Below are 13,802 nucleotides of genomic sequence, written 5' to 3'. Positions count from 1 at the left end.
AGAAGAAATCATTACCTTGGATTGCATTACTACTACGATTAATACTAGCATTATCGTACCCGGACCACCATTAGGAATCATTTATGATGTCACTGGCAGAACACATTTATAGAAACAACCTTTGAACTCTGAGTCAGCAGCTCTCTTACATGGTCAGCTGAGCTCCATGATTGAAGTTCACTGTTGCTGCAGGTTCATGACTGAAGTCTGGAGGATATTCTTTGGACCAGTCACTCCTCACAGACACACAGCTGGATGCTGGAGACTGTGACCTCTGACCTCTGCAAACACAAACATCAATAACTGATCAGTTCTCTCTGACAGCCATATGATCAGCTGATCCCTCTGTGATATTGTGTCTGCCTCATAACGCTGACAGGTCAGCCAATCATCAGCGGTTTTTTCTGTCTCTGAATGAACTCAGTTTGTTCTCAGCTCTTCTCTCTGATTCTGCTGCACTGACTTCACTTAAACTTACAGAGTTCAGATCTTAGCAAGAAAACAAGTCAATAAAAAGCAAACTCAGATCAAACAGTTTGAACCAATCACAGATCAATGATTCTGTCATGGTTATGTTGAAATGACTAATAAAGTTAGTAGTGTTCTTACATTATTGCTGCAGGTCCATGACTGTAAGGTGGAGGTGTTTGTGTAACTCCGTCACTCCTCACAGACACACAGCTGGATGCTGCAGATGCTGCTCCGTCCTCTTCCTCCATCTTCTTGATGTCAGGGTGGAGTTAGTCTGAGAGGTAAACACACACACTCAGAGGTGCTGTTGTACTGGAAGCATCACACTGACGGCTTTCTAATGTTGGAGCTTTGGCCCTAAAGTCCAAACCAGTTATTTTAGAGGCTCAAAGTCTTTAAAAAACACCAAAACCATCACATTATTTAATAAGTACATGATCAGGTGGATGAAGGAACTCAGTGTGTTTGGGATCATCATCATGGTGAGGAGCCCACATGTTACGGCTCCTTTGGAGAGAAGCTGAGGATCACTGCAGGAAGTGAGCTCATGAAACCAAACTGCTGTTTGTGAGCAGCATGACTCTGTTATTGGACCTGCTCTGTGTTCTACATATGATCAATACTTCAAATATCTGTAAACATCTCATCTTATATTTGTTGCACTTGGTCACATCTGTCTTTAAAAATAGATTTTTAATGTCACTGAGAGTTCTTTTCTACCTTTATTGATTTATTTTGGAATAAATTAAATATAAAGGTGCCAAAAACTGCCTGCAGCTTCTGCTCTGTGACAGGAAACTACTGTCAGGCTCAAAATGACTTCAGATTATTCATCACAGAGTGTTTATAGATCACAGGACACGTTACAGTTTCACTGTCGATGTTTTAGTTTAAAAGAATGACGTGATAAGATCTTACTGTGAATCTGCGCGCTCATTGGCTAATACCCTGAGACTGACAGGTGGTTATCCAATCAGCGTGCGGCCTCACACGGACATAAAACTCTTAAAGTTTGTTTTTGAAGGGATTTTCAGATCAGACCTGATGTTTCTGCCTACAGCCTGTTTACCGATATAATCAATATTAGATATCAGAGCAACAGAAACCTCGGTGATCAGGACGCCGGCACTGAGAACAGGAAGTGGCTCAAACGTCGCACTTTCATAAAGGCTGTATCCCAATTCAGGGTCTGTAGCCTTAAAGGCTGCATTTTAAGGCCGATTACGTCACAGTGGCGCACCGAAGGCTTTCCCAATTCAAAGGCTGCTCGAAATGCGTCCTTCACAAAGATGTCTAAAATATGTTCTCCTTCATTTCTGTCAAACAAAGCTGTGTGAAACGTTTCCAGCTGTTAGTATCATGGTTGCTAGGCAACCGGGGCAGCGCGACGGAGGCTAGACCGCCCATTTCACAAGCCTCGTACTTCCGGCCTTAGCGGTCCTTGAGTACGTGGCCCTTGAGGATCGTTGAGGCTGCAGAACCTGAATTGTACAGAGCCCCTCTGATGACATGGCCCAAAAATAAATAAATTGTGGCCACAAAATACTATTTCGTGCCCTCGAAATACTATTTTCGAGGGCACGAAATAGGTATAACGTGCGCATGAAATGCTAATTTGTGGGCATGAAATGGGTATAACGTGGCAATGAATTACTCATTTGTGGCAACAAAATAGATAACGTGCGCATATCATATTGATACAATTCCTGGACAGCTGCGTAGAGACACAAGCATGAGAGTAGGCTAAACCTATACACCGTGGACAGAGACGGTATGAGTGAGTTTTATTTTAGGCTGGGAATGAGCTACAATGCATTTTGAAAAGCCTGCAATGCAAGGAACCATTATTACGGAGAGACATTTAAACAGGATACTGAGAGCCCAGTTGCTTTACAGGGCCTGGACGCCGGGATAGATTTTATTGTCAACCAACTGCAAGGGCCTGGGAAGGATCACGGTTATTGGTCAAGTGTTTCGTGCCCACAAATTAGCATTTCGTGCGCACGAAGTAGTATTTTGTGGCCACAATTGATTTATTTTTTGGACCATGTCATCAGAGGGGCTCCGAAGAATTGGGATACAGCCTCTGAGATAGAAAGTGTGCGACCGTGAACTCGACTCTCTTTATGACACATACACACACAGACACACACACAGACACTTGTTTTCAGATTTTAGTGAGGACACCAAAAAGCCTCAAAAATATCCTCAAACTCGTGAGGACGGCCATTTTGTGGGACTCTATTAGCCCACATAGTAGCATACCAACTCTTTGTCCTCACAAACATGTCTAAACAGGTACACACACACACACAGACACACACACAAACAGGTTTGTCAGGTTCCTCGGCTCGTTCTCTGCGTTCAGTCCATTGAAGGTGATTATTGAGCCAATCACAGCTACAGAGCTCACTGTGACTCTTCTTCTCTCTACAGTCACACAAACAAACACACTCAGAGACTCTGACAGCAAAACTACAACAATGTGGTGTTAACACTCACCCTGCCTCAGCTCCACCGTCCTCCTGCTGCTCTGACGGAGGCTCAGCTGTTTCTCTTCCTGTTCCCACCTGCTCGGGTGGCTCCTCCCCTCTGCAGTTACAGGAAATCAGGTGTGTGTGTCTCTTGTTGAGACTGGTTCTTCCTGCTCTCTATCATCACATTGGGTGTTTCCAAATTCAGGGAGAGGATGCTTCGAATGCCACATTTGTAGGAAATTGTATCACATGGACGCGACGAAGGCTGTTCAAATTTGAAGTCTTCCAAATGCATAGACATGTTCTTTTTTTGAGAATGTGAGGACAAACTTGAAAGAGAGACACTGTGAGAGTGGACACATCCACACTGCTGCTGCATCTGTGCTCACCACGATGGCCTCCTTCAGAGAGATGGAGGACTCACTCTGTCTTCTGGCTGATGTAAGTGTTCAGCTTTGAACAGCTGTCGTTCCAGCTGCTTTTAACTTTGTAGTTTCACATTTGTACAGACTTTATATTTTTTATAGACGTGTCATAAACCAGTCCTTAAATCATTTTCATTATCACAGATACAGTCTACACTCTGCATCATGAGCTGGTCAATATCGCAAAAGTTGTAATTCGTTTCATGTTTCATGTAAACTGCTCTGAGGTCACAGTGACACCAGCAGATGTAGTTACAGCCTCTCTGTCCCCACCATCCCGGCCCACGTAGACCGCAAAGGCCGGGTCCTCCGAAGGATGCAGCCGACGAATTGGGACACAGCTCATGTCTGACAGCAGTTTGAAGAGGAAATGGATTCTGTTCTGTTCTTCACTCATCACCTACCTGACAGCTGACACCTCACACCTGTTTCTCAGCTGCAGGTCAGACAGAAGGACACACAGAGGATGGAGGGAAGGAGGATGGATCTGCTAGTCTGAAAGTTGGTATGTCAGTTTCTGGTCAAGTTTTTGTTCAACAGGAAACATAAACAGAAGCAGGATTCATACCAGCCTCCACTTGAACAGCAGCCTGCTTAAACTGTCTGCGTGTCTCTAGCTGATCTCTGTCTCCTGCTGATGTCACAACGTCTCCGTTTTATTTGAACACTGGAGGTGAAGATGGCAGATTGTTGGCTAAAATGGATGTCTGTGGCATCCTGCATTTAATGTTCAGCATCTTTGTGAAAAACCCTTTAAAAGTTGTTTAACATGTCCAAAAATCCAAAACTGTTACAGATTACAAAGATGTTGTTTCTATGAGCTCAGGCTGTACTTGCTAGTTCACATTTCGGTAGTAATGTTGATGATGAGGATCATTATTTGTCATTGCTTTAGTTTTTATTCCACTGTTTCAAGGACATGCACTTAGTAGGGACAGCGGACTGGACAGGTCTTCAGTCTGTCTCGCTCTAAGACAGCTGGGTTAGGCTCCAGCGCCCCCGCGACCCTGAAAAGGATCAGCAGAAGTGGATGGATGGAGGGTCAGTTTGTCAACATTAGAAAAACAAACATACTACCTGCCTTAAATGTGAAATGGACGGGCTTTATGTTTGCTCGTTGTTTGCTAAAGAGACTTTTCTGCAGCATTTCTCTCCCGACTTCTTTGTAGCACCTTTCACTGTCACACATTTGATCTTTACAGCAGGGCTGTGCCATATCATATACCATACTATAGAATTTTGACATAGTAGCTATATAATGTTACTCCTACTTTATAGATCTCCATCACCCGATCCTCCGAAAACCTCTTGGAGTTGGCAGCACTCGACTGAGCCATTTTGTGCAGAAGAAGATTAAAATGATGCTTTAAACTCCAGATGTTATCTGAGCTCAGATCCTAAAGCCAGACCTCTGCATCTTCATTCTTGTGGAAAAGCAGAGCAGATGTTGTTTTCAGGAGGATGCTGCTATAATGGCTTTAGTTCCTTGCAGGTAATTATGACGACAGCGGAAGCAGCAGGAACAACAAACAGCCCAAACTAACAGACAAAATATTAATGAAAGTCCAACCCAATCTCCTCCATCCCCGTATCCTCCACTATTTGCATCTTCATCTGTGAAACCTGCAGAGCAGAAACAGTGTGTGGACAAAGTTAGCCGGTATGCAGACATGTTTGCTTTTGTTACAGGAGTTTGAAACACATCTGCAGCTCATTCAGAGGCTTTGGGGCCGTACACACTTCATTTTAAATCAGTACAGCCGATCTCACAGCTGCTGGATGTTTCTTTGAATCATAAGAACATTAAGACAAACAAGATGATCATGAAAATCATATTAATGATTGATTTGGCCTACGTTTGATGCTGAACTGCAGTAGCTCCTGACATTGTGCTTTTATTTCGTCTGGATTAGTTTGCAGCACTGCTGCACAGTTTACATTAAAGTGCACTTTTGCAGAGCAGACGACCCCCTGCACGACTGATGGGGTGAACCAAGGCCCTGCATCAGACAAAGAAGCATTATTTCAACTGTGAGTCATGCAAAGCAGCTCTAGTAGAGTCCTGTAAATGAACAGACTGGATCCCTGTAACGTACCACCTCAGTGACCAGTGGAAACATTCAAATGTTCAGGTAGTCATCCTAACTGACTTGGGGTTTCTGCCAGTGTGTTACAAGTGAAGCAGCTTGCCTGGTCTACACACTGGGACTCGTTTCTTTAAATCACCATTAATACAGTTTCAGCTGCTGACACATTCACTAGTGGGTAGTAATTAAAGCATGCTGCACCACTCATGAGTGCTATCATTCAGCACTCTCATTCATTTGTCTTAAAGCTGGTAATTAAACTCCCTGATGCCTCACTCTGTCTCACTCTTTTCTGTGTGTGAGAGAAAGAAGATGCAGCTGTGTTTCTAACAGCTGCTCTGGAGGAAGCCCTGCAACTCTAGAATCTCACCTGAGTCTGTGACTGTGAGCTTGATGGAGTGCCTGAACTCCTTGATGACTCTCTCACCACAGATGCTGTGGTTGGTTGGTTCACTCACTATGTATTAACAGACCTCTCTGCATTGAATCATATCTGTTATTAATCTCTGTCTCGCTTCCACAGCATGTCTTCATCCTGTCTTCCTTCTCTCACCCCAACCGGTCAGCAGATGGCCCCGCCCCTCCCTGAGCCTGGTTCTGCTGGAGGTTTACGTTGAAACCAAGCACACCATTGTTTTTCTTGTGACATTACCAATAAGTTTGATGTGTCACATGGCCCTCTTCCTATTGAAAAAACAAAAGTTGTATCCAAGATGGCCGACTTCTAAATGGCCACCATGGTCACCACCCATCTTGAGGAGTTTGCCCCTCACATATACTAATGTGCCACAAACAGGACTTTAATATCACCAACCATTCCCATGTTATTACGGTGTATCCATATAAATGGCCCACCCTGTACTTACATTATAACCAATCCGCTCCTTTATCCCCACTTAAAATATTTTTACTGAACTATTGTAATATTTGCTGCCATTGCTGCTGTCCTCTTGGCCAACTTACTCTTACAAAAGACATGTTTAATGTTAATGAGATTTTTTTTTAACTAAATAAATAAAGGTTATATAAAAGTCGCTGCCAAAAACTGATCGCGGCTTCTACCTTGTTACACGAATGTTGTTTGTGGCTCAAGATGACTTTATGTCATCCATGAGGGAAGCATTTGACATATGTTTCACATATTATAGCCCAACAAGTTACTTATAGCAGTTTAAATACGAGCAATCACTTTTTGGCAAATACCAGAAATCAGTTTTTGGCAGACAATCACTTTTTGGCACAACACCGGTGTCTAGCAGGTTTTATATTTTAGAAAGTTTAAAGCTCAGCTTAATAGAAGTAGTGTGGTCGTACATTCCTTGATGTATATGTCAACGTTCAAAATGAGCCATTTAAATCAGCTGTGTTGGATCAAGGACACATCTAAACCCTGCAGGACAGCGGCCCCGAGGCCTGGAGTTCCCACCCTCAGTGCAGTGGAAATAGTCTCGTGCCAGTCTTGGTGCTGCCTTTGAGTCTATATTGCCGAACACTGTGCGCACACATTTTTTTCCTTCCTAAACAAACACACATTTGTAAAGGAAAATTTAAATTGAACTCACAGTTGGCGGTTAATCGTTATATAGTTTAGATGTACACCGAGAGACGCATTTAGTGGGACTTTTACACCGCCACAGATTTTCTTCTTCTTTTTTGTTACATTATTGACATATACTAGATATTTTAACCTAAGCAGCAACAATCATGTCTCTGGTACAGGCACTTTCCACCATGCAGGTTAAGCTAAAATGTGACTTGAAACAAATTCTGGGTTTCCGTTCCATAAAGGTTCATTTCATCTGGTAAGTTAGCCCCTGAGGTAACAGTCTATGTGAACATAACATACTCACTGACTCACACTCAACTTGATTGATAGTGATTTCCTGAATTAGGCAAAGCGCACAGAGGAAATTCATTTGCATATATTTGTTTTCACAATCACTGAAATCCAAGTTAGGCATGTTTCCCTTTGTTGTTGTTGTTCTTGACACGAGTGCTTCAGTTATTTTCTCATCAGTATGTCAGGACAGAAAGGATTCTGTTGTGGATTTATGATCATCTCACGTGTGTCCATCTTTCAAACTCTTAGATTGTGTAGACATTAATGCAGCTGTCAGACTGTAGGCCAGTTTCTTTGCACTGTAAGCATTGATTGGATGCTACTGTAGCAATCAGTGCTTACACAAAACGTCCCTGCGTAAACCCTCAGACACACAACAAACAGATCAATAGTATCTGAAATTCAGAGTACGGATCTTTTTACACATTTCTCACAGAAAATCACCTAAATCGCTTTCGTGTGAGATGCACATCATGTTTGCCTCATAAAGACTTGCCCTGTATGTATTCATTTCTTTTGACTTTCACGTGGAATTGTCACCTAATATAACAGGTCCATCAGTAAATGGTGTCTATCTTCAGTTTCTGTCTCCTAGACTTTGTCCCTGTCAGGTTACAGCTGAATAGATAGTCATATCATGCAGAGACTGCATCGTACTATAATGCTCGTATGATCGCGTTTGTCATAAGTGGACTGGTCTTGTTGAAACTTTGCAGAAACCTTGCCCAGTAAACTGTGAGTGCTAACATTTCTATGGCATATGCAAATACTTTAGACAAATCCCACAGTTGTCTATATTTGTATATTTGACAGTTTAATGAAGCATTTAGAAATCAAAGGTCAGATTAAAATGCTGTATCACAATAGAATGTGATATCACACAATACAATATTTTTAATATCACACACAGCATGAAAGTTTGCTAGTGTATATTATAAAAATATTACAGTATGTTGGTATAACTTTATCCCCTCCTAGTTTTTAAGATACAAATTTTGGCCCACACTGATTTGTGATCATATTCCTCTGTCCACTAAATGAAGATGGAGGCTCTGCTCTTTATTTCTGTGTTTCTCTGGAGAATCCTGGTAACATGATGGCTTTCTGTCTCTAAACACACACGAGCTTAACTCCGAATGAACATGATCAGAGTTCATTGAACCAACTCTGATCAGTCTTTTCTAAGGGTTTCAAGCCTTTCTTGTTCGAGCCTCTCTTTGTTGTTGCTACAGTTATGTGTAATTATTAATAGTATTGCAGATGTTAGCCTCTGCCTGCAGTGTTGATGTGGGTAAAGGCTTTAACCATGGATTAGCGGCAGGTCCCAGCTTGTAAATTGTGGAGCATTAATGCCCACTCCAGCTCCTATAACCAAATATAAACAGTTGGGATGAGAGTTAGCTCAAGCCACTACAACAGCCAGCAAGAATGATCTGTTCATGCTAGCATTAACAGTGCCTATACACATAGCGACACACGGGGGAGGGGCCTAACTAATAACCAAGGTGACTACAGGCTTGGAGGTGCTAAAAGTCAGATATACCAGGAGCAGTTTGGGCTTTAGAACAAATTTTGTGTAATTATAACAATATGTAATTTAGGACCTGGTTACATATGATGCTGCTGATTTTTTAAATCTAATTTTTACGTTGCATTAATTTCTTTTTGTCAGACAGGGAATCAAACAAGTTCTGTTTTCTCGAATGAATCCCACTGTTATTTGTTTGTCCTACCAACAGGGATGTTTACATGGTATTCATGACTGCTGCACCTGATGACTTTCACAGCTTGAGGACTGCAAACATTTCCCAACAAGACATGAGTGGTGGGGTGATCGTTGGTATTCCTGATCAGGTGAGGATCTGTTCCCATCAAACCACCAAAACCAGTTGTTCAGGATGTTTACAGGATGAAGAATCCCCAGTTATTCTTTGTGGTTGGAATGTGCCTACATATGGCTGTGTGGGATTCTGGCTTACTTTAGGGTCAGAGCAGTTGGTATGTGGAGCAAATACTGACACAGTCAGAGTGGGCAAACCAGCAATAGGCTTGTTGTCATACCTGGAAGTCTGAAAGCTCCCGATGCTGGATGGTCTTTCTAGTTTTTAATGACAGGTCGTCTAACAAAGCTTCCATGAGGTGCTATAATGGAGACTGTCCTTTTCAACGAGTTTCTCATGTCTTATCCTACTTTTTTCTTTTTTTTAATTAACAGGAGTGAGAATTTGAAATCCTCTATATTGACATGATTACATTTCTTCTATTAAATGAGAAGTACATTTTGAACACAGTATAGTGAACACAATATCCAAGAAGCTAAATCTGGTGAAATGGTTTCTTTAGCTGTCAGCTTGAAAGGCTGATTGGGGTATTTTTGTCACCTTGCATGCGGGTGGCATGGACACCCGACTTTTGTGTGCATTTATCAAAAAGCTTGGATGATTTTGAAGATCAGTGGCATTCATTGGGGTGGCTGTAGCTCAGGTGGCAGAGCAGGTCAGCCACTAATCAGAAGGTCGGTAGTTCGATCCCAGGCTGCCTCCTGGCTGCATGCCAAATATCCTTGGGCAAGATACTAAACCCGTGTTTGCCTACTGGTGGTGATCAGAGGGCCCGGTGGCGCCAGTGTCCGGCAGCCTCGCCTCTGTCAGTGCGCCCCAGGGCAGCTGTGGCTACAATGTAGCTTGCTATCGCCAGTGTGTGAATGTGTGTGTGAATGGGTGAATGACTGAATGTAGTGTGAAGCGCTTTGGGGTCCTTAGGGACTAGAAAAGCGCTATACAAATGCTGACCATTTACCATTCAACTCATGATCAGCGTTCAAGTTTTCTTAAAATCTTGTAACATGATAACTAGAAAGAAGACAGCTAGGATTTTCAAACTGATCCATAGATGGATCTACTATGAAGCTGAGGGACAGCACTGCTTAAAAGATCCTTTTTAAATGACTCCAGCTGTCTGATTTAATGAGACCACGTGTGCTCAAGTTTCCTGCTCTGACTCGGCCTCAGAATGTCTAGAGGCAGAAATCAAGCACACTCAAAGGAAATAAGCGTATCAGTGGGCATGTGCTCAGCACGCAGAGTGGGAGTGACTAAAGGTGCCACTGCAGAGCATCGCAGTTGTTTCGTGTGATTAAGTTGTGTGTTTATGAACCTGTGAGTGTTAGTCCTTTTGGCAGGATGACTCGCATGAAGCTGTTATAATTGTTTGTGCATGTTAAAGTTATGCCTCAGTTCTTTGATACCATGTTGGTAGGATTATTTGGCACTAAGTTAATAGCAGTGGCTGTAATCTCCCGCAGTCATTACATCCAGATTACAAATAAAGGACTTTTCTATTGTTTAGTTTAACTGTGGCTAGCTTGCCATGTCCGTGCCTTATGATTGGCAGTTTGTATGACGTGCTATTTAGGCAATATATGAGCTATAGTGACCCCTTGTGGATATTGTGAGATATTGCTGTGTTGAGTACATTATGTTTTCAATTGTTTTTCTAGTTATTTGTGACTCTACTAATGATAAAATTGCCTGTTTCTGTTTCCAGAAAACCATTGCTCATAGTCCCACATACTATACAATGATAAGTTCAAGTATGGCTGTACCTAATTTGGATTAAGCCTGGCAAGCACTTTGATGTAAACATTTCTTCTGTGGGACTTAAAGACAGTTAACCCAACTCCTGGACTGCTGCAGTCTTCCTGACAGAAAGCTTAGGCCAGGCTTGTATGCCCAGTATATATATTCTATAACGTGTGTAACTACTTCGTTTAGTTGTTTTTGTTTGGATTTAGTTTTGTTGTTTTTTTTCTTTTCAGTGTATTTCAGTGTCAGTAATTTGTGTAGTGCTCACTCACATTTTCAACTGGAAAAGACCTGCAATAGAAACGTATTTAGGAGCAAACAAGTGAATGAAAAGTTTGACATCATTAAGGCCAAACAGCACCTAGTTTTCAACAAAAACACATAACATAAGAGCAGCAGTGACGATGCAGCTGACACACATGAACCCATTTAAACTGGTCCCAGTGATTTTAGCCTAACTTGAGTCTTGAACCATTGGGGCAAATGAGAAATTCCAGCAGTTCTTGAAAGCAGCAACTCTGTGCTTTTTTTGTGATGTTCGGGACATTATGGTAACTCGAGGCAGAACACCATCCAAATCTTGGTAAATAACACATGAAAGAACAAAAGAAACAAACATGGTAAAAAGAAGCCAAACGTGTGATAACATTGTTCCATCACGCTCACTCACTATTCTCTCAACCTTTGCCTTCACGGGGCTGCTGCAACAATGTACCTGGGATTACCGTAATGATGCAAATATTAATGAAAAGTGCAGAGTTGCTGCTCTCAGGAATCATTGGACTTCTTTTAATTGAGGAAATGGATCAGGAGTTACGGTAGTTACAGATGTTTAATACAAGCCTAGAAAAGAGCTTTCTGTAGTGCTGTGCGATACGGAAAGATGTTTTATGTATCCGATACAAGTAAATACAGGGCTGATATGATCTCTACTTTTTAATGTGGATGATGCATCATCAAAATGCCAAATTGTTTACATTTTCATGACCTTTACGTTGTTTTTTAGGGGGCTTCATCCTAATGATTATTAATGAGTTAAAACCGAGGACAGAAATAATAAAAGGATTTAGTTTGTAGCCCATAGTTTAAAAACAGTAATCACACATTATCCCTTTCTTTAACAGCAACACAAAAGGATCATTATATTCCATTAAATCTGAGCCATATTATATTCAGTATATTTATTTTAATTTCAGTAAATGTTTTTATTTAAATGACATGTTTCAGTGAGATAAATGTGTTATTTCAAGGTCGTTGCATCATTTTTACTTTTCGAGTTGGCTAAAATAAGAATTAGCCAGTTGCACTTTAAAGTAATATAACCAACATATCGCCACAGTTATCTACCTGGATATTCTTCAGAGCATGCTTTCTTGCATGTGACAACAAGAGACCTCTCGGTTGTCTGGTGGAGCATTTAGCGCCTCGCTACATGTTTCCAAATCGGCATTTCTTCTCAGTGAAAGCTGTCCTAGAGAAGTAAAGCAAGTTTGTAAGTTTCTCTCTCAATGTTTGTAACGCATTCCCACGTTAAGCTTAACAACCGATATATGGAGCGACTGCCGCGCCTCCTCTCCCCCTCCCTCTCCTGCTGCTACTTCAATCATGAAACTAATCAATGATCAGCTGATCGCAAGTTCCGTCTCTCTTGTTTGTTTCCCACTTTGCGCCAGAAAGAGGAAACCAGCAGATAAACCACAGCAGCACGTTTAAGCTTGATAAGCTGTTGTTAGAATTTATTTAATATTACTTTAATGCCTAATGCTATAAGTAGCTGACAGCTGGTAACTGTGCAGGGGCGGGTCTAGCACAGTTTTGCCAGGGGGCCAGCTGGGGCATTAACAGGGAAAAGGGGGGCACAAAGAAATACTTTTCTTTCTTATTCTCGTTTAAAATGTCTCGCTTTTAATAAATAATTATCTGAATCTTATAACCAAAGTTTTTATCTAACGTAAAATGTATAGAAATCTAATATTGTATATAGTAACTATTAAGTCTAATATATACCCTAGTAAGTTATAGTACTTTTTCCTTTGGGAAGATACCATCTGTGCAGTCTGCAGTTCTGTTGAAGAAAGATGTTGAATCTATTTAATTGTTGTTGAAAAATAATTGATTTCTGTGCATTTTTTTTAAATACATGCATTAAATTAAAGTCGATTATGTCGATTAAGCATCACGAGGCAGAGGGTGGGCGATGGTTCCCTTTAGTTTTTTTTTTGCTGGGAGTTTGCAACCCTATTAGTTAGGTTGTTTAATATTTCTGCTAAGTACTCTTTAAAATACCAGAATAGGGAGGATGGTGCAGGTTTAAGTTTATTAGATTGATCAGTGTTGCTGAACTATGAAATATTTTGGGTGCAGTGTGTTTTTTGCATACAGGTATAACTAAATAACTTTAATGTTTTATTTTTTAAAACTTGAGTATGAACTTATACAAAATAAAGAAAGATATTAAAAAAAACTGTTTTATTGATTATAAAAATACGCTGTATCGGATTCATATCGATACTGGACACAAAAAAGTGGTATCGTGCGTTCTCTAGTCCATACAGGAGAGAACCAGAAACTAAAGAAACTAAATTGCGTGTTTACCTTTATGTTGACATCAGTGTCTGTTTTTTTTATTATTATTTTTTCAGCATTTCAGCATCTCAAAATATTTTTTAGATAAAAGCAGTCAAAATATTTTTCTTAACAGATGAATCATTAAAGGATGGCAATTTCTAAAATGGTAACCAAAAGACCCGTGTGTTTTCTCTTTGGAATAATAATAATTATTGCTCGTTAATAAGAAAACTATTTCTAATCCAATTCAATTTTCGAACAATCAATAAAATACTTTATGACTAAAATGATGAATAACTGCAGCCCTAGAATAAACACATTTTAGAGAAACTTGTGATTTTTGAGATGAT

At 40.9% G+C, this 13,802-nt stretch overlaps 1 protein-coding gene across 1 annotated transcript in view; it reads right to left on the bottom strand.

The window, feature by feature from the left end:
* The window catches only part of LOC146548249 (NACHT, LRR and PYD domains-containing protein 12-like), a 172,519-nt gene that overhangs the window by 146,898 nt on the left and 11,819 nt on the right, over positions 1-13,802 (bottom strand). The window contains exons 6-7 of the mRNA XM_085265043.1: positions 4,944-4,996; positions 158-281 (exon numbers count right to left, since the gene is read on the bottom strand). Of these exons, the coding sequence (XP_085121169.1) occupies positions 158-281; positions 4,944-4,996 (177 nt within the window). The remainder of the gene's footprint in view (positions 1-157; positions 282-4,943; positions 4,997-13,802) is intronic.

The sequence above is a fragment of the Mchenga conophoros genome, linkage group LG23 (assembly GCF_057382185.1).
Source record: "Mchenga conophoros isolate Kocher_MC1m ecotype Shallow Benthic linkage group LG23, M_conophoros_male_GT1.1, whole genome shotgun sequence".
Lineage (NCBI taxonomy): Eukaryota > Metazoa > Chordata > Actinopteri > Cichliformes > Cichlidae > Mchenga > Mchenga conophoros.
The sequence above is the reverse complement of the archived record's forward strand: the minus strand, read 5'-3'. Positions and strand labels throughout refer to the sequence as shown.